Genomic DNA, 26553 nt, shown 5'->3' with positions numbered 1-26553 from the left:
CTTGAAACTCTGACACTGCACCACTGGCATTCAAGGCTTCAGTCGCAGTACACAGGAGCAAAGCTGCTAACGGCAGCGCTGGCATGCCGTGTTACATGGCACTCACACACAGCCTGAAGTACCTTAGAGCTGTAGGTGGTGAGTAAAACTAAACTGGAAGGAAAAAAGGAGTAAAAAAGGCAGGAAGCGGAACAAAGGAAAAACAGCAGAATGGAAAAAAGCAGTCTAAAGAAGAACAGGGAGGGCAACTGTTAAAAATTTGGTGGGGAAGGGGTAGGGGAGAAGATTCATCAGGAATAACTTTGAAAGCATTTGTGAAGGGCTGCGGCCAAAGAGTCCATTTAATTCAGGTAGTGAATGTTGGGGAAAGTAAAGAGCTACAGATGTAAAATTTCAAATAAGAAAGGCTGTGAACCCTTAGATCAACTTGTTAAAAAAGATGCTGCAGAAGTTGGCAAAAAAATTAACATTCAGGGAGACAGGATATACACATTTTTTCAATGCAACCCAGGATTTTACATTTCTAACTCTGTTCTGCGACTAGAAATTATTTTTCTATCACTTCTTATAACACACTTCAGATTTACATGTCATGAACCCTGCCACCAGAGTTTTACTGCAGGATAATTCCTTCATTGCTTTACCTGCTCCAAAACGCTGCAGCTTTGCAGCTCTCAACTACACTCACATGTGTCTTATTAGTGAACAGCTGTGTCTAGCTCAGCATTGAAAGAGGAGAGGGAACAAGGATGGGAAGATTGGTCTTAATTTAAAAAGCAAACAAAAATCCTACAGGAGTTGAGTAACTCAATCATACTGTTTGTTCAGCCTAGCTGCTTTGCTTATAGAACTATGATGCTGCCTACTGATAACTGTATTTACTGGGTTTGTGTAAGCTGATGGTGACAATTAAGATAAGTTGAGTAAATAACTGTAGTAATTACAAGAATTTAGAATTCTAAAGTTATATGAGAAGCTACCTGTTTGAATTATGGGAGGCAGAGGAAAAAAAAAAGGAGAGCAAAAGAAACGAGCCACAATCCATGTAGAAGTACCTCTTGCTGGTTAAATTTCCCAAGAGGCAAGCCTTCACACTATCTTCTCTTTTCTTTCTGTGGGACAATACTTTGAAGCCACCGACTACTGTTTATCAAAATGTCATGCGAAACAACGGCTAAAAATCCTACTTCTGAACTAAAGCATTCCAGGAGAAGTTAGTACAAGAAGCCAGATGTCTGTCTCAGCTGTTCACACAACTACAACAGCTCTACATGCTGAACACACTCATCATCTGGTGATCTTCTCATCTTTTTCTGGTCTCCCCTACTTCTCTCACCCCATGTTTCCAGCCAGTCACCTCAAAGATAATTGAGAGCACGTGATTTTGAGTTACTTTTGAAAACTAAGTAGTTATATAAGGATTTGCTTATATTTTGATTCTTTTCCTAAGACTAGTCATCTTAAATAGAACTTCTAAGCAGGGGGTGTTTTTTTCTTTAACATTCCAAGCACTATTTTCTCAAAACCCAAGTCTCTACAGCAACAAGATATTCTACACTCTCGTGCAGATTCACTACAACTAGAATAAGCACTATATTGTGACAATTTTGTTACAGTCAGACCTCACTTATCAACTGTTTCCCTTAGCAAAGGTTAACATCTGCATTATATGAGCTTGCTCGATTCCAGCCACTGCATCTATAAACCTCAAATGAACTAGAAACGGAGACGGGATGTTACACTTACTACAACTTTCAAAAGCCAGCTTCCCAGCCCCTACTAAAACAGAACTCCTCTTCATTCAGAAATATATAATTATTGTATTTCATATAAAATTTGGAATACTTAGTTACTCAGGAGGGCAGAGCTCTAAAATACTCTTTGAAATATGCTCCCAACAAGCAGAACATTTTGGAATCTGCGTTCTGGCGCGTCCTGCATGTGGAAGCATGCCTTTATTCCGAGACACCGATGAGGTACGTCCCGTGCCTGGGAACGTGGATCCCACTTCATGACATTCCGCAGGTCAGAGGCGAGCCAGACACCGGCCGCGTTTCCCCCACCCTCCGTCCTGCTCCAGCCGTTACCCCCCTGCACCTATCGCTCCCACTGCAGAGGCCACGACTCAGGGCCCTTCACCGCCACCTGAAGCCGCAGTTTCTCAGCCCGAGCGTGAGGGGCTGCCGCTCGCCCGCCGCAGGCCCGGTGCCGGCCTGCGCTGCCGCACCGCCGCTCAGCGCCTCGGGGGGAACCCAGCCGTGAGGAGCCGCTGGGGACACCTCCCCCGGGAGCCGGGGCGGCGGCGAAGCCCGGCGGGGTGGATAAGCCCGGCGGGATGGGTGCTCCCGCCGACTCCTCGCCGCTCCCTGCGAGCAGCGCCGACAGGACCTTGGCCAGCAGCTCCCCCCGCTCCCCCCGCCCCCCCGCGCTCCCCCCCCGGCCCCGGGGCCCCGGCGCAGCCGGCGGCGGAGCGGCCTAGCGGCGGCGGGACCAGGCCGCGGGGCGGGGCAGCGCCTGAGGGGAGACGGGGGCGCCATGTCGTGCGCGGCCCCCGCTGACAGGGCCGGGGGGGCGGGGCGCCGTGAGGGGACGGGGGTGCGAAGGGACCAGGGGTGCGAGGGGACCTGGCCGGCGCGTCCCCCACCACCACTACCCCACTACCCCGCCACGGCGGCCGCTCGGTACCTGCCGTAGATGCCCTCGGTGATGCGGTTCCGCTTGAGCGGCCGCCGCAGCTTGCTGCAGTCCGCGCTCCGCCGCTTCATCCTCCCGGCCGCCTCCGGCCCGGCCCAGCCCGGCCCGGCCGGCCCCGCCGCGCTGCCCGGCCCCGCGCTGCCCCGGCCCGCCCCGCTCACGGCAGCACCATCCGCCCCCGCAGGGGGTTCCTTCGCGCGGGCCTTTTTTTTTTTTTTTCCCTTTTCTTTTTTTTTTTTTTTTCCCCGGGAAACAAAGAAATAAAAATAATTCCTGGTCCGTCCCTCCCCGCCGCGTCCCCCTGCGCAGCCGCCGCGTAGCGCCCCGCCTCCACCAGGACTGCCCAATCAAACGCTTGACCCCGCATGAATGACGGCGTGCTCGGCCAATCGGCAGCGAGGAAAGGCAGACGGGCGGCCGAGGAGGCCCATCGCGGCATCAGAAAATCGGTCCCGCCCCCCCGGTCGAGTGGCCCGCCTACTCCTTTGATTGACGGTCGGGAGAGCCCGTCAAAGAGAAGGACTTGTGAATTGATGGCTTGTGGGCCAATCCCCAAGCGGGTTTTGTTCTCCTCCCGCCTGCTGCTCTTCTGGGCTACTGCCCGCCCTGTCTTGTGATCGACACAGAAACTGCCCAATAGAAGAGACAAATAAAAATAAAAGGACAGCTCAGCTATCCATTCGGAAACGGAAAAAGGAGGGCTCAATTTCCTCTGTCACCGTAATACTGAAGTACGGCCCATCACCTTAGATTGACAGCCTTGCTGGCAAATGGGCTGTTGGGAAAGCTTACTTTAAATACAAAGGTAGGTGAACGCATCTCGTCGCGCCAAGTACTTCCCCCACAACACGCCCCTGTGCTGACGGCTCACCGGAGGGTAAAAAAAACCCTTCAGACTGACTGACGGACTCCTCCAGCCAATAAAGGACACATACAACAGAGTGGCAAGCGGCCGGCCCAATTGCGAGGCAGGAAACGGTAGGGGGCGGGGCGACTTGGCCTCTCTTTCCCCGATCGGCCCAAAGACGGACGGTGGCTGGGGATGGGCCAATCAGAAGCCATGAGGGAAGCGAGTCCTCAGCCAATGGGAGGCTAGTCCCTAAGGGAGGACTGCTGGGAGGGGCCGGTGTTCAGCCAATGGGAGGCGGGGGGTGGGGCTGTTCTGCGGCCGCCGCCGCCCGGGGCTGCCTAGTCACGGTTGGGCAGCCCCGCCGGGCCGGGGCTGGGGCTTCGGGCCTCCGCACGCTGGGGCCGCTCAGCAGAGCCCCCACCGCAAGGCCTGCGGCCCGCCTTGGACTGTGGATGGCGGCGCCTGAGCCTGAGGAAGGCCGCCAGGCCCGCCTGGGTCCCCCGCCCGCCCGTTGGCCGACTCGGGGGTGGTGGTGCCCGGCGCACCCCGCGCCTCTAATCACTCCTCGCCTTCTCCGGCCTCGCCCGGAGCGGGGCTGTGTGCCGTGAGCCTGCCCGGCCTCCCGGGGGGATAACGGGCTTCCCTGAACAGGGGTCACTCGGTGCTGGCAGGCTGAGGAGCGTGGGGCCCAGTTGGTGCTAAAGCTGGCATGGAGGAGCGTGCTGGGGCCATGGGCATGGCTTGCTGGTGGCCGAGCTCTCATTTGAAAGTTACTTTGTACTTCACCCTGTCTGAGATCATGGAGCTTAGGTCCTTCTGTTTGGGAGGGAGTTTTAAGCTGGAAACCCGAGCATCAGCATTTACAGTGTGGCACGTCATCCTGAGGGAAAACCCGGGTAAATTCCTAGCTCTCGGTGTGTTTTCCCTGAGTGTTAACACTTGACAAGTGCCAGAAGAGCTAATTGTGCTCGTTTGACCATGGCAAAATGGTGGAAGGAGTTCTGGGTCATTCCTACCCTGGTGTCGCAGTCCACTCAGTGGACTCGTGATGGTTCGTTAACTGTGATCTCGAAGCGCAAAAATCAAGGCGACCACACCAAGGGGTTATGCTTCAATCAAACAGCACAATTTTATTGTTTGCCCGTAAAGCGGCGTGCGATAGGTAGAAAGACAGAAAGTGAATAAAAAGTAAAGTAAAAAGAAAAGAAAAGAGGATTATAGCTACCACCACGGGCCCAAGGCGTCCCTACGGTCCCAAGTCCAGGCAGCGTCCTGCCAGTCCTTCCAATTGTCGTGGTCCTTGGTGGGGAAGATCTCCAAAGTTCAGTTGCCAAGAAGGCATCTTTTTATGCCAAGCAACACACCTTGCTCCTCCTCTGGTCCATGGACTTCCGCCAGTCTCCACCCTCTTGAGCCAGGTTATCTTGCTCCAGTGGCGGGTAGCTTCAGACCAGGAGGCCTATTCTTGTATTGTTTTCTGGTTCGTTGTTATGACCACAGTTGTGATCCATCTTCGGGACGGCTGTTATGTGGCCTTATTCAATCCCAGGTTGCAGGGAGCGGCATAGTACTCCTCGTACCGTGCAGTTCTCTTTCCCAGGGTCTCTGTGTCTTGGTGTCCATGAAGACCACATTCCATCTCCAGGTCTCTGTTGGCAATGTTGAAACAATATTGTTCTCTTTAGACCAACTCTTATACCTGGGTATGTGTCCTAGGGGTTTGCCTTGCAGGAAACATGAAAGCTAATCAGATACATTGCGTTTATAAACTATGCAAAGATGCTGCACCAGTTAGCTTCACCAATTTATAAACTGCTGTTTCAGCTCTTACCTTTCTTTTGCCTAAAAAAAAGTTTACCAGGTGTTCTGTTTCTTTCTGAATTATGCATGTGATCACAGAATTCCCATAAAAAGGAAATGAACATCGATCTTTCTGCATCGGGACTTTTCTGAGCAGTGCTGGCTGGGGAAAGTCCTTTGGATGTTGTTTAGGAGTTTCTGAAATGACAGTAAGGATATTTAAGTTATGGTTTCACTAGGCCTAAATAAAAGCTGGTAGAGCAATTTGATACTGTACGTGAAGAAGGTATCACCACAGGCGCAGACCTTTCGTAGATGGCTTGAAAACTTATTCTGCCATAAAGCCTGCGTTTGCAGGAGGAATGTCCTGAAATGTCAGTGAACTGGAATTTTTCTGCATGTGTTTTTGTCTGATACATATTTCTGTCACCAGCAGGTGGCTTTCTACCCATTTCTATGCACTCTTACTATCTCAAACCCCAGCATGCGAGCACAGTGCTCGGTTTGAAATGGCCTCAGAGCAGAAAGTCTGAGGCGTAATTACAGTACTTGAATCTCCTGGACTACCTGAACAAAGGTGGTTCGGTTTACCAAAAGCACGGTGAATACAGAGTAGATAATAATGTCCATATGATGGATTCAGAAGTTGTCCTCAACAACCAAATAATCGTTATCTAACAAATCATGATGTCTGTGCACAGGGGTATACTGAGCATAGTTAGCTTCCACCATGAATTCCACATGCCCAAAATGCTCGCTCTAGTGGCTCCTGGTTCAAAAAAACAACAACAAATAAAAAAAAGCCTGTGCCTTACCCAAAGGCTCAGAACCCATAAGGCAACAGGTGGCTTGTAGCCACAATGCGGTAATAGAAGTTGATATGCCTTTGGATGAAGGCTAGATCTGAATTAAAGAATTGGGAGGGTGTAGGTCTGCGATTTGGTTCTCAATTAAAAGCCTGCAGCGCTGTGAACAGTGCTATCTGCCCGCAACCTCCCGGGCTGGGGATTCCAAAGGGCGTTCAGAGTTTTTGCTGTAGCTGTTTCCATAGCCAGACTGTAACCAACAGACCCAGGAAACAGTACATCTCCTTTACCTGTCCAGAGGTTCTCGATTCTCTGGCATTGGTTTGGATTGCTCATGTACGAGAACGTTTGTCATGGGTCATGGGTGTAGAGCTATAGTCCAACCAACCTGAGCATCACCGAGAATCTCAACAGGACTTTCCCCGACCTTTAATTTGAAGGCACTTGAGTCTAGGATGGATAGAAGCAATGGAAATAAATAATGGTTTTGCATAATCTTCAATGTCCTACTCTTCTGAGTCCGTGTTCTTCTTGCCACTTAGCTGATACGTAAGGCTGAACAGTAGCTGAAGTACTGGATGTGTGGAATCCTGGAGCATTACAGTCTTGACAGCTTGATGTGTCTGTGTTCATCAGTACTTGTTGAGTTCAGTCCATGTCAGTTGTGTAAGTTGGGGCTCCTGACATGCCACAGATAAGAAACTGTTCCTTGTTGACGCCTCTTTGGGCTTTTTATCTCTCTTGAGTTTTTATTCCTGGCCTCCCTCTCCCCATACCTCCTTTTCTATTGGTTTGAGGTTACTGGGCTGTTTTTATAGAAAAAAATATTAATGTGTTTGTGCTTAATGTAGTCTACTGCACAATGCCTTCTAATTACCGCAACTTCCGAATCAACGTGCCGTGGCTGCTCCTTTTTCTGGAAGCTTTTTTCATCATCCTCTTTTTCCTTTTCCTCCCAGAGGAGACACCAGACCAGTCAGAAATCTACCCAGGTAAGATCAGCAGCCTTGCTGTGAAAGTAGGGGTTAATGCCTGCTTTTATTTTACAGTGCGATAGAGATGGGGTTCAGTGGGTTTGTGGATCTGTTAGTGAGAAGTAGAATGTTTTTACTGCCCTTTAAGTACTCTTACATACCTTGCTGTGTATAGTGTGTCTTTATTTGTATCAAAGCAAAAACAGTGAACAAAGACCTAAGTGATGCTAAGTGGCATTGTTCATCTGTTTTCAGCTGCCTGTTTGTGGTAATCTTGACTGCTATGAATGTAACAAATCTCTGAGGGCAGGCACTGCTCTGCGTTAAGCGTCTGCCTCTGTGAGGTCTTGGTGTGCAACGGCGTTGTTGTCCTACAAAGTAAAATTTCAGTATGATGGCAGTATTTTCCATTTGAAAGCTTGATGTAAATAGATGACGTTAATACAGTGGAATTAAGGGTTTAACTATATTCTGGAGATGTATTTGGGGCATTGATCAAAGGAATGTATTAGCAGATTATGTTACAGCCATAGTGTGTAACGTATTTAGTGTTGTGTGAATATGAGCTGATTGATCCTCATGACATTCTTGTGTTACCCTCCCTGTTTTACAGCTCAAAAAATGACATCTACTTACTAGCAGTTTGATATTTTGCTGTAGGTGCAGGCCAGCACAACCATATGAGAATATGACTGTTAGCATGTCCCGGGGGAGGCTTCCCGGCCTGCAGATCCAAGAGGTTGGGTCTTGGACAGCCTCTACCTTTCATGCAATGGTGCTGGTTTCCATATTAAACTCTTCCTACTGCTATTTCTGGTCCTTGTACCCAGATGAGAACATCATACGGGTTTCTCTTTGTAACTCGTTTCTTTCCCAATGCCCTCAAGGAAAGCGTCAGCACTAATTCACGGTAACTCTCCCTAAAAAGTCCACTTAAGCTCTTTATACTCACCTCAGGTAAAAAGGAATGTCCAAATTTCATTGCTAAACATGCTTCATTTCTATTGTGCTTTTTGACCCTTCAACCCCCATCCTATGGCATCCATTCTGATCATTTTCTAAAATTAAATTCAGGGTCAAGGGTATTGTTTTTCTGATTACTTATGGATTGGAAGGAAAGCTCTGGAATTCTTTACAAGTACTAAATAATAACAGCACCTGAATTTTTTATCTGAAGGTTTCTCAGTTAATTGTGATTTTTTATTAATTTTTTTTAACCAGAATGCCTGTTAACCAGCCTGCAATTAATAACTTCACTGCTCTCTTGGTCTTTTCTGTCGTGCAGCTTTTCAAGATGTCAACCAGATGGTGATTTTTGGATTTGGCTTTTTCCTGGCATTTCTGAAACGTTATGAGTTTAGCAGCACTGGATTCAACCTCCTGATCATTGTACTTGGTGTCCAGTGCTCCATGCTGATAGATTTAATCTTCCGTCCTCCATACAGAAATGTTCTGGACAGGTAATTAGTTCATGTTAGAACTGGAATAATCTAGAACTGCTGATTGCTCTTTGTGGAGGATAATGCCTTGTTACATGGACCTATTTGTGAATTAGCATAGTCATTTGCAGACTTCTTAGAAGGCTTTCAGTTTTAAATACTTTTGCTGTCTGTCATTCTTCCTTTATTGGCCCTGGCGTCCTGATACAGAGTTATTTTTTTTCCTTCCTTTTATTGCAGAGTAGCAGAGGCCACTGTGAGTGTGACTGCTGTGGTCATCTCTGCTGGAACTGTTCTTGGGAAGACCAATCCTGTGCAATTAATTCTGATGACAGTTGTGGAGATGATAGTTTTCCGTACGAGCAGATGGATCAACAGCACATTTCTGCAGGTACTGTAGCATGATTTCCAGGCACATGGGGGGAAATTTCTCAGGGACTTCGGAATGTTGCCTTTTGGTGTTTTGTTAGTGCTCTGCTGACAGGAACATCAGTGTGTTTTATCTCATGTCAGTTAGATTGTGGCTATGTTTTCATTAAGAGATTAAGTCAGACTATGGGGCTATGCTTAAGCACATGGAACTCCAAACCCTCCGTACTCTGTGCCTATATCTATATTCTTGGCCTTAAAAGCTGATCTGATCTGATGGATTTGGGATGTAGAGCATTTGGCCTTGCCCGTGGCCTGACCATCCCCAACACATGAATGGAAGCCTTGACCTATGCTAAGGCACTAATTGCCTTCAAATTTTACCCCCTCCCTGTGTCAATTCAGTCCGGAAGATTTCCAGTGTGAATGGTGTACCAGCCCAGTCTGGACAGCAGAGTCAGACCTGCTTTTTACATACAATGTAAACATACCCTAAACTCTGTATATGAATTGTGTGTTTATGAAATGTGTTGAATTCAAAGTTAATCTCGCATAAATAATTTGTGCATAAACTGAGGGACTGTGAAAATAAATTGTTTACAGGGAGGTTACGTGAGCAACTATATCGGGAACTACATCAAAAGCTTCCTGTGGCCTGAAATAAACCACAAATTGGGTTATTCTATTGATATAGGTTCCGGGCAAAATCAGCGTGATGCATGCTCCCCTGTTTGGAGCCTACTTTGGTCTGGCAATCTCCTCACGTTTCTCTGAGCCATCACCGAGGTCTGAGAAGAATGCGAGTACCCCAAAGTCGGATTTGTTGTCAATGTTGGGTAAGGCATCTGCTTTAATGTCTCAGCTGGAAGAAGAGATTGCCGTGAGAACATAAGGAAGGTTTCTGGGGGCTGGCCACAGCATGCTGAAGCTTTTGCGTCCAAAATGCAGGTCTGAATGCAGCCAAGCATAGAAAGCTGCTGCTGCTGTGGTTCGTGGTTTCTGACAATGAGTTGGTGAGTCTCAGCATGTTTCCTACCAGGCATATAAGCCACTCCTGCAACGGCTGTGGCTTAGTTTGCTTTGTCAGTCTCAGCATAAAGGCTATGCCCGGTTAACCGTTCCCTCTCTCAGCTAAGTTGTCCCCTTTGGGTTTCTGTAGGCATGTTGGTAGGGGACCTCTGCACCAAGTTGAGGTCATTACTGGTATTGCAGTACAGCTTACAGTTCCCAGCTGGGGCCAAGGCTCAGTTTTGTTTTGCAAGGTGCTGTACAGAGATATAAAGAGGCAGTCCCTGCCTAGTAACATAAACGAAAAGATAAAAGCCTGATGAAGGGTGGGGAATATGGTACAGACAGGCACGCAAGAAAGGAACCGAGTGATGATAGGCTGAATGTATAGGAGTTCTGTCCATTTTCCTAAAGAAGCAGGTTGGTTTCTTTGTTATCATGGCTCCTGTTATGTAGCGGCCGCTGTCTGAACTAAGATCTTTCTGCAGAGGCCTACAGAGTCTAATTCTTGGACAGTCTTTGCCCAGTTGAAGGAAAGAGATATTTAAATGCTGCTCTTTTGAGTTCTTGGAGTTCTTGCTTTGCTGGAGAATTCAAGGAGATCCATATTTTAATCTAAGTCATAGAGACACTGTTACGCCTTCATTATAATTTCAGTGCAGCTTGCTATAACCAAGTGCTTGCAATTTGGAGTTAATTATATTGCCACATCTTTAACAGTTCCTGAGGTAGTGTGGGTAGAAAGGAGCAACTGAACAGGCAGATCCCTTGTAGTTCCTTTTTGTATCCTCCTTCTGAGGGTTGTGTGAAGGGTGCTGAGGTCTTCACCCATATTTGGACTCACATTGTGACTGTTTTATTTCTGTAGCTGAGCAAATACTCATAAGAATGCTTCAGTGGAATTAGTAGAATTTTCTTTTTAATGACTGACTAGCTACCTAGTCAGTGGAATAAGATTGTCATAGTACAGCTCATTCCACCAGTCCTCACTGCTGCCGTAGGTTTTGAATTGCCAAAATGGCCTCTCCTGTCCGAGAAGCGTGGTTATCACCACCCTAGAGCACTGAAAGGGTGAAAATTAGCAATGGAAATTGGATTGCAAGGAGCCAAGATAAGCTTGTACAAAATCAATAGCTGTCAGGGTTTCTAGAAGCTGGATTTAACCATTGTGCTTTATAGTGACAATGGCTGTGTCACTTGAACTAGACTTGACTTGAACTAGAACACTACAAATTTTACTGTCAGGTGAATTACACAAGGGTCTGGTATCTCTGTGGCATGGAGAACAGAAGATTAGCTATGGAAGCTGGCTGGGCAGCAAAAATAATGACTGGACAAGGCAAAATGAACTTTTGCTTGTTCGCGTCGTCTGTGCAGTTAGAGCTATGCACAGCTCAGGGGCCAGCGGCACAGATGGGCATGTGTGGTCCAACTTGACTGAGCATGAGGCCACCTACTTCCCTCTGCTGGCTGGAAGTTGATCTGTGCACGCGTACCCATATGCACATACAAAAAGATTTATCCTGCTAAGCAGTGAACTTGTTTTATGGAGTCTGAGATTCCTAAACGCCGACAGTTAGGTCACAGAAGCAGAAGAATCTGTTTTCATTCCTGTTGGTGGTGAAGGCTGTGTGGCCGTGAGTGGGACACTGTGCAGTGACCTTACAGGAGGAAAGGGAATTGTTCTTTTGGACCCGTATGCAGGAGAGTCACTTTTTGGTGGATAACTCTTTTACAAATAACAAGAAAGTTAAGCTGTGTAGAGCTGAGTTGGTGAAGCACGATCACCTCAGCTCAGGCCTTGAGCCCTCCTCTGGAGTAACCCTTGCAGAGGTAGAGAGGATTCCTTTCTTATGATCCAGCCCATCCTATTTGTCTCTCCAAACGCTGCCAGGAGGACAGACAATCAGTACCAGTCATGCTGGCAGCCAAGGTAAAAGACATTCCAAAGTGCACTTTGGGTTTCTTTAGTGACTTGTACCATGTGAGCTGTTTACAGCGTGGGAACGATAGTGAATGCAAAATGTGGGTGGGAGCCTGCCTGAGACAGCCGGTGATGGATTCACGGTGTTTTAGAGCCAGTAATGATAGTTGCTTGTCTTTGTCTCCAAGGGACTCTCTTTCTTTGGGTGTTCTGGCCAAGCTTCAATTCCATACTAGTTGCGAACCACAACGAGAGAGCAATCTGCAACACCTACTTCACCCTGGCAGCGAGTACTGTAACTGCCTTCGCGTTATCTGCTCTGACCACGAAGGATGGGAGATTCAGAATGGTAAGACATGAGGGAAAATGACTGCGTGGAGAAGGTATTTTCTTGTTACTGTCAGTAATACACTGAAAGTATAATAGCTGTTAAGTAAAAACAAGTCCAGGTTTTCAGCCTGACGGCCATCATTAGCCTCCCAAGCAAAATGCTGAAGCTGTAACTTAGAAATTATGTTCTCAGATTGTAAATCACAGTATTCAGAGGCCCAGATTTGCTCTGCAGAGATCACACTTGCACGAGAATAGCAGTCTGTGATATTTGGCTGCTATAAGCGATGAATGAATTCTCACTCCAGGTTTTTGTTGTGTTATTTTACAGACTCATATCCGCAGTGCAGCGCTAGCTGGCGGGGTTGCTGTTGCTTATACAGCACAGAGTATCAAGTATCCTTGGATTGCCATGATTTTGGGTCAGCTTGCCAGTGTGATAACCGTATTGGGATCTTACTGTTTACAGGTAGTACTCGCAACCTGAAATTGTTTTTGTATAAGCTATATAAACTTCTTTTCCAATGTAGGATACCTCAAGGGAAACTCCTCTTTCAAAGAGATTAAAGCAGAGTGCAGGATTGCAGCTCGCAAGACTGAAGTTCATTTTCTAGGTCTGCAATAGACAGTACGCTGTTATCAACTGGCGTTTCTGTGTATCAATTAAACCTTTCGTTCTTCCCAGAGATGCTTGCATCCTGCTTTCAAGATTCATGATGCCTCTGGAGTTCATTTCACTTTTGGTTTGCCTAGTGTGCTTGGAGCTTTTGTCCAGGAAGTTCTCTTCATAGTAAACAACGGGATTAATTCACCAAGGTACATAAATTCTTGCTCTTAAGTAGTTTAGCTAATCATTATTGTAGTGTGCTCTGAGAAAAGTCCTCATACATACAGAAAACCTGAACATCATCACAGATAAATCATTTTATACCAGATCACCTAAATAATCTCTGATGTCCAAGAGTCACTAAACCAGACTCTCATAGTTGAGCAGACTTTGGATCAAAACTTTAACATTAGGCTTTGGTCCTGCTTTCTGTCTCCCTTTTTGTTTCATATTAAATACAGCAGTGTTGTGTGATAGAGGAAGTTCTCTTATTTTTTCAGTTTACAGAGGAATGAATCACAGTACAGCATTAAGGGCCTTACACTTCTCATCATGTTCTTCCTGAAACAGACACATAATTAAGTTTTAGTACCACAATGATGGTTTCTAAGGGCAAAATATGTCCTGTGATGTCTGTATTAGGATTCTGATAAGATCTCTTAAAACATCTAACTGCAGCTGCAGCGAGATTTGAGAATAACAGAATTTTTATGACAGCTTTTGATGTAAAATGCTATGTAGATACAGATACATTCACAGTCTTAATGCTAGAATCAGCAACTGTAAAAGGTTAAACACTTGTTTTGCTTTTCAGACTGGTTTATCCTGTTGTGGTGCACATTGCTGCCTTCTGCCTGACCATCAGTGTTGCCTTGATCGCGGGTTTTATTACAGGTCAGTACTGAAAACCATGTTTCAGTGCTATCTTCCTCTTCTCCTGTGGACAAGGGGGATGTCACCTTATGGCACCTGGTAGTGTGTCAGTGCAGCCCTTGGCAGAAAGAAGCTGGTTTAACTGGGGCTCTGAAGTATGTTTCTATGGGTAAATTATTCATAGAAGCAGCCATGGGAAACATGAGTGCCAGGAACTCTTCAAAGCCTGTTTTGAAGAAGAGATGTATTCAACATGAATAACCTAGTAGCACCATTCTTTCATTGGTGAAGTTTAACAGATGTTTAACGGCTGCCTTCAAATTTCAGACAGGAGATGTGTGAGGATGAAAATATTTTTACATTTGGGTCTCGTCTTAGTGACAGAAAAACACTATCTAAAGCTTGTCACTTTTTAGGCCAGTTGGTATGAATCTGTTTCACTAACAACAGTAGCTCGCTGGCCTCAGCCTCGGGCCTTTGATCACCGTGGGTTGGGATCGTCAGGGCTCATGTGTTTCCCATGTGACGTTCTGGTTTATGGCAGATGCTGGTTTTCTGTAGTTAATTTTGTCTTGAATAAAAGAAAAATGGCAAATGAAAATTGCTGTGCAATACACTCTAAAATTATTATTTTTTTTTTGGTGCTTTAATTGATCTGAAAACTTTGCATTACCCTAAGCATAATTAAGAAGTTGAGCTAATCAAGCAGGTTTTTAAAAAAGATACAGCTAAAAGATTCATAAAGCGTTTAACCAGTTGTTTAAAAATCTAGATGTATCCATCTGAAATCCCAAGCTAACCGTGCTGATAAGCCCGATTGCTTTAAATACACAAGCATTTTTCATGCCAGAAGTTAATAGTTTTGGATGTATTTTTAGAATCTGGCAGGCTGTTTAATGCATTTTTACCTAGAGTAATTAATTTTTAATAACAGAAGCCTTGATCCTGACAAGCTTCTCGCTTTGTATTTAAGGTCAGCTTGAGTCAAGGGGCTCTGCTGAAGCATTTAGTTCTGAATTTGTGTTTTAATCTGTTACATTTGGGTGTGTGTTACTAAGAAACCTCCAGTTACACACAACCTTACCTTTTCCCTGATGTCTGTATTTATGTTGGATATATGTGTTTTTACAAACAGGATCAATCTTAAGCCTCAAACTGTTTAAGACCATCCCTGTATCAAAGTACTTTGATGACCAGTTTTATTGGGAGGTAAGTTTCAACGTAAAATTAAATGTGTGGGAGTGTATGTAGCACCTTCTCGACCTGCATGAAGAACTGTAGGTATTTGAATTAAAAAACCAAAGGGAGCTCGTTCTATTTCACTTTACATTTTGGATGGCCTGTTTGAAATGGATGAACTGTTCCCGCAGCTGATTCACAGCCTGAACGTTATAAATCGGTGATAAATCCTAATCTTTAGCAAGGATTGGCAGAGCCGTTGGTGGGCACAGGGCAAAGTCTGAGACGATCGTGTTGTAGCACATCACCTCAGGGGTTCCAAAATCCTCTGGGACTGACAGCCCTGGCCACCGTGCTGCGTACACAGCCCCTGAGGAGGCTTGAGCAGCGCCTGAGGGGGATTTTTAGAAGCCAGCGAACGGACTGAAGGGTGCTTTTGATGAAAACAGACCAAGCCTCCTGGCCTTCGTGGGTGCAGAGTGGCTATTCAGTCCAATGCACAAACACAGGCCTTGGGCACCTTTAGGTGCTCTATGTGATGCTCTGAACTACAGAAAAAAGAAACGGATGCAAAGAAGCTTCTAATAAGGCTTTCCATTGCCTTTTTTTTTTGCATGATGATTTGCTGCATAAAATGTTCTGATACAAGAATGTTTGTTTTCACAGTTTCCCCATTTGGCTGTCGGATTTTGAACGGAGGAACCCAGGTGACAGATTTGACCCAGATTAAGATTTTCCTGTTTGTCACTAGAGGAAATGAATAGCTGTGGTGGGTAGAGAGAGAGCACTTAAGCATCAATTCTCAGGCTCAAAAAAGTCATTCCAATGGACACACAAAAAATGAATAATAAAATATTCCAGTTCTTCTTGAAAAATACAGGGTTTAAATTTACAGATACAAATTTACCATGGATTTAGTTTTTCTGCTTTGTTTATCTTACCTTAAGTATATTTTTGTAGGATATGTAAAAAAAAAGCTGGCTGCATCACTGCTGTAATGGCTTATTGATCAAAATGCTTGGGAACTTTTAACTATTTTTAGCTTCCAAGTTTAAAAGCCAAAATATGTAAAGTATTAATTTTTCAAGGAGTACATACTTGTTCTTATCTTGTGAAGCATTCAAGTAGTTGTTTTTAAGCTGAATTAATTCTGTTGAGGGCCTTGTTAAGCAAGAATTTGATGAGTGAGCTGGATCAGGGCCAGAATTCTGCATCTTGCCAGGCTGAACTTAAGAGTTATCTGACTGCGTAAAGAAAAATCTGTAATTACTTGGCTCGGGCTGGCAATTTGGAAGTTCAAATGGCAAGAAGTTAAAATTGTTTTTCTTGCCGACAGTGCCCCTGAAATCAACATTTACTCGTATTTAAGATTTGGCAGCAGACCTCAGAGCAGCCTGTCCGTGCAGTGCTGGGTTGCGCTGCCGTGGGTCAGCTGCCCAAAAGGCTCTGGCTGCCCCTACGGTGCAGTCGGCCGGAGGTGAATGTGGGACCTCGGTGCTGCTCCATGCCGGTGCTAAGACCCAGTTTCTAAGTGTTGTACATGAAAATGTTTTACTCAGAGATGAGCAGTGCCTTTGGTGCATGAGCTAGGACCCAATCGGCAAGCAAACCCTTGTTTCTAAACGGATTGTGGTCCTCTGTGTTTCTTTGTTTGAAAATAGTTGACATAAAAAATCTCTTTCCAAAATGCTTATCTAATAAAAAAGTCAAAATGTGATTGTTTTTATTTATTCAGCACACTTGGCTTAAAAATAATGAGGAAAAACACGGTGTTGAAGACAAGGCGTGAGTTCCCTGCCACTCACTGCAGCAAGGCATGCTGACCGCCGTTCATTCGTTAGGGATTCAGCAAAGTTAGAACAGTTCAAGAAGTGTGAGACACGTTTCATGTAACTAAAAATGACTTGCAGGGGAACGGACAGTTGTTCCGATTCCCAGACACAAACCAGCCGGTGATCTGCCTGATTTATCAGCTGCCTGCGGCTCCCACGGGCTGGCGGTGACGCTCAGCCTGGACACACACCTCCGCAGTTACCTTACCTCACCATTAACACGCTGCGACCTGTGTAGCGGTGTAATCCAGGCTCAGTTTGTGCTCCTTAACTTCCCAGCAACAGAAATGGCTGCTTTCTAGCAGGACTGCTTTTAAGGAATCGTATTTTACTCCCTCCCTTCCCCCCCCCCCCATCTCTCTCATCACTGATTTCTTGAGCAACTAGCCCAGGTGAATGCAGAGGAAGGGGCAAATACAGGATCAAAATTCTCCCTGGAAGCGACCGTGCCTGGTCTGAGGAGTACTCTTCGGCAAAGAGAGAAGTCTGATCTGAAAAGCACTCTTCCTTTTTTTTTTTTTTTTAACAGGAGTTAGACAATAGTTGACAGCAAGCTTTGTGGATGAGCTACTTCCATCTAGAGCCACTATGTCATTTGTACTCGTGCCTCTACACTATCCACAGCAACAGTACGTTGTTACTCACCAGAGACTCCTTCATTATCGCCATAGGATAGATTAAATATTCAGGGAGAGGAGCAAAAAAAAAAATAATCTCAAAGCAGCATAGTTCCATATTATGCAAGAAAAGCCACACACCAGTAAATTTTAAATTGAAGAAATGGTTATATTGTCCAGATACAGGAAGTATTTAATAAATATATGTTAAAAAGTTGTTTTAGAGCATTTTTAGTAAGTCTTGTAAGGTTTGTAAATAATGTCATAGAAACAGCTGGTTAAATACATCCATTTTCCACTATACTATTTACCTGTAGCAAACATGGTATCATAAAAGTGACTTTCATTGCTGTAGCAATTTTACATTTGTCAAAAACATTACAACATTTAAATCAACATACAAGAGTTTAAAAAAAAACCCCGAACATAGAAGAACCAGAATTTCTAGTGCTGTGATTTAGGTTTCCTTGGTTTAGCTTTAGACATAATTGAAGGTCACCGTTTACAAAATGGTTTTACAAAATTCTGGGAGCATGCAGTTAAAAAAACCAGGATGGCCAACGCACTTCCACAGGCGTGTTCATTGCCACAAATCTTCCGTGCGACCAAATTTGAAGACCAGTCCTCTGTTTAAAACAGAATAAAGGGACATGAGTACATCATGGAGCAAATCAAATGCCCAGTATTTTCAATACATGATTTCAGGGAGCGAGCTGTAGTGTCTGTAGCCACTTCCTGGTCCTGCAACAAAACCTATGCAGACAGATCCCCGAGATCTACTGCCTTTACTAGCAGTTTATTCACACATGTCTTATTACAAAACAGGCATTAAGAAAAAAAACCAAAGCAGATTACAGCAAGTTTCAGATAAGAAATGAACAAAGGAAGATAGCCTTACCCAAAAAAGATGAACGCATTCTGGAAAAACACAGCTATTCCTGGGTATACTATTGGTTTTTCTAACAAAAGAAAAAAAATCGCCATAAATTTTTTTGAAGTAATTTTCAAGCATAGCCCATCTCCAACATTTCAGAAGCACTAAACCGCGCCATGTTATCAAAGATCACAGTATAGTCTGGGTCAGAAGGGCCCTTAAAGATCATCCAGTTCTAGCCCCCCTGCTGTGGGCGGTTTAATTTACATACAGATATTTGCGCATTAGCACTGCAATGCAACTAACGAACCCAGGTTTCCTTGAAAATCCTCTGTGAATTGAGTAAGGCCAAAGCTGATGAGAATGTAAATTAAACAAAACTACCACTGTGGCCTGACTAGTCTGAAATTCACTTCAGCTCCAGGTACAAGTAATATTTTTACATTTACTAAAGCAACCTAACTTCCTTTTGAAAAACAAAGATAATACACTGCATTTTTCATGTCTTTCTCAAAACTGTTACCATGGTACCTGTTGAAGTATTAATTTAAATTTATTTTTTTCCTTTTTGCTAATTTGGTGTACAGGCTTTGGGAGTAATTCGCACAAAATCAGTAATTTTTGTTCTGGGAATTAGTGTTCACCCAGGGAGTTATTCCCATGTAACTGCAGCAGTTTAATTATATCAGTACAGTTCCCAGTTGACCAAGACCGGTGTTTGTAGCAAGGCTAGTTGTGACTTAGTAGTAGGTAAAATCAGTCCACGTAATAGCAGATAGTATAGAATAGTGGTGCACATGCAATGAAAATGTTAAAACGGGGCCTGCCTAGAAATGATCTAAAAATAAGTTCTAAAATTCACTAGTAATTTAAAATACTTAGAACTTCCAAAAATGAATCAGGTCACATTCTACACTGTATCTTACCTTTAACAACATAGCCTCCAAAAAGGATCCACATGGAAGCAATCAGAGATCCAAAAGCCATCATAAACCCAATGAACAGCCAGATCCGAGCACCTTAAAAAAGACATATGGATGTTCTGTGCCTCTGCCCCAGTACGGATGCTTGTGACTTTCAGCGTGCTTTTGTTTCAGAGCACCTTCCATGACACACAGAGCTACGTGCAGACACGCAACGCGTGCGCTGGTACAGCTCCTACCCCTCTTCCAAGACTGAATGGCTTCACAGATCTATCGCTACACAACAGCGTAGAGCACCGTACCTGTTTGTCCCAGACAGCCTTCACTGTAACTGTCACCCCGTACCTGTCCATTAGACACCGCGTTGATCCTGTACAAGCAAACCAGGATAAAACTGGGTAAACACAGGTAAAGCCAGAAGTAAATGTTTATAAAACAACAGGAGGAATATGAGACTTCTCAAAAACCTACCTAAAAAGGATGATGTTGTATTTTTTGGTATTTTTTTTTTAAAAAGGGACAAGACTAAAACTTAAAAAAGCATTTCTCCAGAGGCTAATAAGACTTGGACTTCTACAACATGCTTGATTTTTTAAAAAGGTTCCTTACTGTATCAGTAAGCGTAAGACAAATATTAGAGATACTCTGATAGTAGCTTGATTTGTTATTCTTGGTTACCTCTCCACTTAAAGACTATACGTTCTTTTTATTAATTGCGCAAAATAAGTTCTAGGGGTATGCAGGTCTGATCAAGAAATTACACTTACATTAGGAATGCAATAGTGGCTATAACCCCGCAAGCATGGTATGAATGGTTGAAGTCTTCCACTTTAGGGTACTTCACAGCTGCATCTATGATTATCCACCAACCTGTAAAAAACTATTAGAAAGGAAAAAAAAAGAGCACAATAGCTTAAAATACGGGCTTTTAACAACGTATAAGACTGCTCTAGAAAAAAATATTTATAAAATCATTCTTACAGTCTCCAGCCCAGTGTCAACTGATAGCATAACTAACTTTGCTATCAACTTAGGAATGAGGTTAAATGCAAAGCCAGAGATTTACCTGCTCCAACAGTTATTACATGGGTTGGAGCTACAAAACTTAAGGAATACACAGATGCAAACACCCAGAACACATTTCATCCTTAACCGTGCTGCTACACACAAGGACAATGTATCCCTGTTCTTCCTTTTACCTTCAAACAGCTAATAATTTTTAGCTCATCAACAGCTGACTACATCTAAAAAAGCCCCAAAGCAATGTAAGAGAAGCCGTACGCACCAGCACTCCTGCAGCAACAGAAGCGATCGTGTTTCTTTTCTCTCCCCAGTCAACACACTCCGAGCACCTCAAGCTCTCAAGAAAACCTGACATTTTTTCTGGGCTCTGAAGAACTACAGAAGAAAAAGAGACGTTTATATTTCGAAGGGGAAACTCATCACACATCAAGAGCTGGCACGCAACAACGCGCAGTTCGCAAAGCAGGTCAGAACTGCTCAACGCCACCTGAAAATCCCACAGCCAAGGCCCCTTCCCTAGGGAAGGGAGCAGCTGACAGCGTGGCCAGCAGCACCCACCACCAAACCGCTGGAGAAGCGGCGGCCTCAGAGCGGAGGCGGAGGCACCGCCGCCCAGCCCTCGGACGGGGCCCCACCGCCCTCCCGCACCCCAGGCCGGGGGTATCCAGCGGGGCCGCGACCACTCCGAAAGAGGAGAAGGCGGCGGCCAAGCGTCCCGCCGCGCCCGGGGCCGGCTCCTCACACCGCCTCCGCGCTTACCTCAGGGCGGCGAACAACCGGCGGCTCCCGGCGCGCGCACCGGCCCCCCGCCCCGCCGCCAGCCGCGCACCGCGCATGCGCCGCCCCCCGGCGCAGTCACGAGACCGCGCGGCCGCCCGCGCAGGCGCGCCGGGTGCGCACCCCCCCCCGCTGCGTGCGGCTCGTGGTGCGCATGCGCCGCAGCGCCGGAGGGGGGGGGGGCGGGCGGGGGGGGAGGGGGGGGGGGCGGGCGGGCGGGGAGGGGGGGGGGGCGGGCGGGCGGGGAGGGGGCTGAGGCGCTGCGCGTGCGCCCTGAGCCCGTTGCGTAACCGGGGGGGCGGGGGGGTGGTTCGGTTTCTGGAAGTTTCTCGGCCGCTCTCAGTCGCTGCTGGGTGGCGGGAGCGGGCGGTGGTTCTGTCAGGGCTGCGTCTTGTTGCGGCTGTATCGCGGTTGCGGAGGGGCCTGGCCGCTCGCTATGGGGGTGACTCACGAAGCGGGGCTGTCTCCTCAGGTGTCGCCGCTGGAGCAGGACCCGTGCGGGGGGAGCCCGGCGGGCTGCGGCCGGTGAGCCGGCGGTTATTCGGGGTGCTGGGAGGGGGGCCGGTTCCGCTGGCCGCGCTGAGGGGACACATTATTCACGCTGTTTTTTTTTTATTACAGAAGCGCGCAGACGCCTCACGGCAACCAGCACCGGGGGTGCCCGGCGGCTCCCAGCGGTAAGTGCCCGCAAACCGCCTCTGACGGCCGGTGCCGGCCCGGTGGGGTCGGCCGGGGGTGTGAGGGTGCGCTGGGGTGCCCGGTATTCCCGGGCTTGGAAACCTGTTGGGGGTGTTGGAGGCCACGTTGTCTTGTTTTACCTGTGCCCTCTGCGTGACCTTGGCCCTTGTGGAGGTGAAGCGGTGAAACTTTCCCTTCAGTAAGGGGAATGCTTGTTGCAAACGTCTGTGGGACCTAGTTACAGATTTCAGTAAGGCATTAAGAATGATTTGGTAACTTAGGTTTACAGTGAACGCTAAATACAAATTTTGTGACAGAGCAAGCTTCCTTAAACTGTAAAGTGGTGACGTAGTGCAGGGTTTAAGTCCTGATGATCAGATAATTACGCCCTAGATTGCAGTAACCTTTGTAGTTATAAAATGGCTGCCGCTAGGGGGACAGCCATTTTATTTATTAATATATAACCTTAACAAGTCTTAGATTCTGTACAGGTCACGTCCAGTGAATCCATTAGCTGTGTTTTTCAGTGGTTACGTAGAATGTTTTTAATAGGAGCTTGCTCCATGCGCTGCTGGGAGGCGTGCAGCGTTGTGCAGATAGTTTTGTAATGTGATACATGTAATGTGTAATGGAAGTGGCTGCTTTGTACCTCGAAGGTACTATTTTTTTCTTTTTCCTCCCTGTTGGGGGGAAAAAACTTACATACAACTGCAGACCAAAACTGTCAAATTTGTACTGGTCTGGAAGGCAAATGGTTACATTGCATTTTAGATGCAACAGGCTGCATTTAGAATAGATGGAAGATAAAATTCCTTGAAAATTCTGTCCGGAGGAGGAAAGATACTGTCTTACACGCCTTTTACAAAAGGTGTGTGCTCACCTAGCAAATGAAGGGTATCACAAACAAACCTCTCTTCAAAACTCTGCACAGAACTACCCATGGTTTAAAGTGAAGCCTTTTTTAAATCTCCTATAGAAGACTGGCTACAGGAGAGGAAATGAGGAAACTTAACTGTCACGCGCAAAAAATGCTGATAAACTGGATGACAATTGTTGGTGTGTTTAATTATCCTTGACCTTTTTGCCTGTGTGTCACAATGTATGTTGTTGCTGTATAAATGACTTGATGCATATAAATGATGAACTTCCTCCTCCCCACCCACAACAGGAACAGAGACCGGGTGTTGCAGAACGACAATAAAAACGGAACCAGCTTCTGAAAGTACTGGCGTGCAGAAAACAGTGGTTAGGAAAACTGATGATATGACAGGCTGCATGGATGACTTAACCCTCAGCTCACCAAAGAAAAGAGAATCGTCTCTGAGATCCAAGAGGAGCTGTGACAGGTCATCGACAAGGTCATCTAGCAGATCCTCTTGCAGTTCACGGTCCAGTTCAAGTAGTACCTCTTCAGCTTCCTCAAGGAGCTGGAGCCGGTCCAGATCCAGATCAAGGTCATGGGCTAGAAGAAGTGGTTCCCGAAGGTACAGAAGATACTCTCGTTCGTATTCCAGAAGCTGGTCGAGATCACGCGGCTCTGCGAGGTACCGAGGAAGGCACCATGCCAGGCACTACAGGTGGTACCGCCGCTCTCCTCCGAGGTATAGATCACGCAGTAGGTCGTGGTCCCGTGGAAGATCGTATTACAGAAGGTCCTATTCGAGAAGCAGATCACGATCAAGAGGCCGAAGATACTATGGGTTTGGGCGAACAATATATCTTGAAGCTTACAGGAGCTGGAGAAGCAGGTCAAGAACAAGATCTCGGAGTAGGTCACCTCTCCATTTGAGTGAAAAAGGTACTTTCTTGACTCTTGTGTGAGAACCTCAGAACATACAATTTATTTTAACCTGTCAGATTCTCATCTGTTTACTTGCTTTATAAAGCATAACTGGTAGTGGTGATGTGGAACAAAATATCTGCGTGGTTATCTGTCTAAAAAAAATAGTTCAGAGCATATTCTTTGTGTTTCAACTGAAGCTGAATCTCCCAAGTTGTTATGAAATTTCATCACAGCTGATGCTTACGTAGGTGTAGTGATAGTAAACCTGCGGTTTTTAGGCTTGTATGAGTAGGCACATACTGATTTAAACAGAAGATGCTTTTTTTTTTGCTCCCCTCTGCAGACAAGAGGGAACTCCTGGAAATTGCGAAAGCAAATGCTGCAAAAGCTCTGGGAACCGATAACATAGTCTTGCCAGCAAGCTTGAGGATTGTTAATCCTACCAAAGAGATAAAAAATGAAAAACAAGATCATGAAGACCCTGGAGAGTCAGCTGAGGTAAGTATGAACAGGAGTATTCTCAATGAAAAGGTAAACACTTCTTAAAACTTGTCATCTGCATGGATGTGTTATAGCTTTTAAGTGTTGGGTTTGTGGTTATGAATGCAAACCCTTGAACAAAACCTGCAGATTTACCAGAACGCTGAATCTGCTCTAGAAACCACTGTAGACTTTGCAATAAGCTGAAAATACTATCGACTCTTTTTAAGAAGTGGTTAATCCACTGAGTACGTGCAGGCTTTCCAGTCCTGACAGGTTGGAAAGGAGAGGTGAATGTAGTTTGGTTTTTTGAGTTGTTCTTCTAATAGGATATTGGCCATTAACTACACTAGTTCATGTGTTTCTGACCTAAAACAAGGAGTCTTCTTACCAGACTTAGTGTGGAGTTTTTCTTAAGGTTAAATTTTTTTTTCCCTTTTTAACTGTTAAAAGCTTTTCATGTGCAACAAACTGTTTCCCAGAAATTACATACCCAAGCACACAATGCATTTTACATACTTTATTTCTGTCTTATAGAAATCATGACTATGGTTCCAGACATGATGAAGAAAATCTGTTGGTAATTAAGGGACTTGTGGGCTGTAGCTGCTGTGAATTTAAGGGAGGGAGAAACCTGAGCAGCTTAAACCTGAATTTTAGTTTGGCTGTGTTGTTACAGTGCGTTAATCTGATTCATGGTTAGTACAAAACTGCAATAACTTGTATCGGTTGCATACTGCTATTTCAAATGGAAGTAAATTTAACTAAGGGTTTTAGACAAATGGTACAGGCATCCCTTTCATAATATATGCAATATATTCCAGATGTTGAGAGAGTACAGAAGAAGAGGCCTGCACCACTTGCAGATAAGTTTGTTGTTGTTATCCCAGGCTCTGCAGGATGGATATGCAGAACTTAATGCAGCTTGCTCTGCCACGACTGTGCTGTATGGCACTCCATGCTTTGAATCATTTAAATCCTTTTTAAAACTGTAACTGGGGCATGGGTGTCAGGTCACGTGTGAATTGGTCGATGCCATTAGTAAAAATACTGAATGCTTTTTGAATTGAGTTCAACATCGATCGGATTGCATATTTAGTAGCTTACCAGCTACTTTTGATGTAAATTTCTGAAACAACTCTACTAGAAAGATGATACTCTCTAGTAACTGCCTTAACTTGCATGGAATGATGTATCCTCCCACTTAAGCTGTGCGTGCTCTTCTCTAGCAACCCCGAAGACTAGCAGAAGACATGACCAAGAGTGGAATGGAGAGAGCAACCATACCGAGAAGCATTTCTTTCAGTCCTAATGTAAGTCTGATTTTCCCAAGATGGAAGTTCAGTGCTTCATCCTTCCTGTGTTAGCCTTTTCCCAGCATTGGTTGCCAAAATAAAGATCTTAATGATTTTGTAATGACTTTCCTGGAGGGGTTAGATAGAGCACTGTAAACACACTGCTGTGGTGTGTTTAAAATGTTGACCTTTCAGCACCTAATGTTGAACATCTGCACTGTGCTACAGACTCATGCAGAACTAGTTTACACCAGTACTTAAGTTACACGTTTTAGTAACGCAGACTAAGGAAAAAGCAACTTCCCCAAATCTTGTGTCTGTTAGTTGATACTCGGTAGGCATCAAGTCTCCCATGAACTGGAAAGAAAACATGTTTTACCAGTATAGATAAACCTCTTGAAGTTGACAGGTTTTAGTACACTCCTCCTTGTTCTGGGATTTTTAAAGGAAATTTTTTTTTCCAGAATACAATGGCAAAGCCAGTACTACAGAAACCAGTGAGCCATGTTAAAGAACCAGCCATTTCTCCAGGCAGAGAAGATGACAGAAAGGGAAGTCCCTATGGGCAGTGGGTTCCTGTCAAGAAGGAAGAGAAGAAAACATTTCTAAACTTCTCACCTAAAAGTGCACTGTTCCGGGCACGCTAGCCTGTCTTTCTCACTGTCTTTGACTGCAGCATTATGCACACTTCAGTAGTGATACAAAATTTTCTTATCAGGTTAAAAACTTGTTCATACTGAGTATTTATTTTGAGATCTTAATTCTGGAATCTTAGGTTTCTCTTTCAGATATAGAGCACAATGATCCAGAAGCCACAGGTGGGAATCTTGTGTATATTTGTAAATATTTTGTATTACTTTAAAGGACTAAACTTACAGGTGGGTAACTTTTTCTAAACAATAGTTTCGGTAGCTGTTATTTTGAACTCTTGATTTACATTGTGTAACTGTTTACTTCAAGTGAATAAAGTTTAGTTTTTGCACTGGCTTCTCAACGTGTCGAGTGTTGGATCTGTGCTCAGTACGGACTGTCCCCAGTGTGCTTGTGTCCGGGCTTAGCTTTCACTTACCGCGTGGTTACCACCAAGTGCAACAGAAGGTAATTTTTATGTCTTTCTGAAAGTGGGCCCTTACACTGGAACGGTTCCTGCCCAGGCTGGCTGTGTAAGGCAGGAAGCCAGTTGTGACATGGGCAGAGGCTTCATGTGACATCAACACACAAGTTACGGTGCTGGTAGCTTCAGAGCACCCGAATTTAGTGGCCCAGCGTACTGGGCTCTGTGCCTTGCCCGTGACCTCTGGTCTATGGAGAAAAACACGCAGGCATGTAAAGGGGCTGCTGCATGCATTTGGAGCAATCAAAGGATTTTTTTCCTAGAAATAGCTATTAAAATGGAATTTCACTGTTCCAGTCTGGAA

General features: G+C 45.3%; 4 protein-coding genes and 1 long non-coding RNA gene across 6 annotated transcripts in view; 2 read left to right on the top strand and 3 right to left on the bottom strand.

The window, feature by feature from the left end:
• Positions 1-2978, bottom strand: part of MACO1 (macoilin 1) — a 29143-nt gene extending 26165 nt beyond the window's left edge. The window contains exon 1 of the mRNA XM_040587731.1: positions 2686-2978. Coding sequence (XP_040443665.1) covers positions 2686-2765 — 80 coding nt within the window. The 5' untranslated portion in view covers positions 2766-2978. The remainder of the gene's footprint in view (positions 1-2685) is intronic.
• Positions 2979-3879: 901 nt separating this feature from the next.
• LOC121085346 lies at positions 3880-6798 on the bottom strand. Its single transcript, XR_005827024.1, has 3 exons — positions 6539-6798; positions 5376-5542; positions 3880-5268 (listed from the first exon to the last, which is right to left on the bottom strand). It is a non-coding gene; the product is annotated as an uncharacterized LOC121085346 (long non-coding RNA).
• Positions 6799-6908: 110 nt separating this feature from the next.
• RHCE (Rh blood group CcEe antigens) lies at positions 6909-17929 on the top strand. Its single transcript, XM_040587821.1, has 10 exons — positions 6909-7142; positions 8410-8584; positions 8804-8954; positions 9627-9768; positions 12053-12213; positions 12526-12663; positions 12880-13010; positions 13616-13695; positions 14810-14883; positions 15520-17929. Exons 1-10 carry the CDS (start codon positions 7013-7015, stop codon positions 15544-15546), a joined length of 1209 nt encoding a protein of 402 aa, XP_040443755.1. The 5' UTR covers positions 6909-7012; the 3' UTR covers positions 15547-17929.
• On the bottom strand, positions 17451-20970 carry TMEM50A (transmembrane protein 50A). 2 transcript variants are annotated; one of them, XM_040587910.1, is made up of 7 exons: positions 20882-20970; positions 20385-20497; positions 19867-19979; positions 19402-19469; positions 19103-19195; positions 18201-18261; positions 17451-17928 (listed from the first exon to the last, which is right to left on the bottom strand). In XM_040587910.1, the coding sequence occupies exons 2-7, from the start codon at positions 20475-20477 to the stop codon at positions 17883-17885; spliced, it is 474 nt and encodes a 157-aa protein (XP_040443844.1). In that variant the 5' UTR covers positions 20478-20497; positions 20882-20970; the 3' UTR covers positions 17451-17882. The 2 variants fall into 2 exon arrangements, with proteins under 2 accessions (XP_040443844.1, XP_040443845.1); XM_040587911.1 differs by having other exon boundaries at positions 20385-20489; positions 20882-20965.
• A 253-nt stretch (positions 20971-21223) lies between these two features.
• Positions 21224-26122, top strand: RSRP1 (arginine and serine rich protein 1). The gene is made up of 6 exons (XM_040587822.1): positions 21224-21424; positions 21521-21576; positions 22746-23375; positions 23704-23858; positions 25070-25153; positions 25600-26122. The coding sequence occupies exons 1-6, from the start codon at positions 21336-21338 to the stop codon at positions 25780-25782; spliced, it is 1197 nt and encodes a 398-aa protein (XP_040443756.1). The 5' UTR covers positions 21224-21335; the 3' UTR covers positions 25783-26122.
• The last annotated feature ends 431 nt before the right edge of the window (positions 26123-26553 follow it).

This window comes from Falco naumanni, chromosome 3 (genome assembly GCF_017639655.2).
Source record: "Falco naumanni isolate bFalNau1 chromosome 3, bFalNau1.pat, whole genome shotgun sequence".
Classification (NCBI taxonomy): domain Eukaryota; kingdom Metazoa; phylum Chordata; class Aves; order Falconiformes; family Falconidae; genus Falco; species Falco naumanni.
This window is presented reverse-complemented; position numbering and strand designations above follow the sequence as displayed.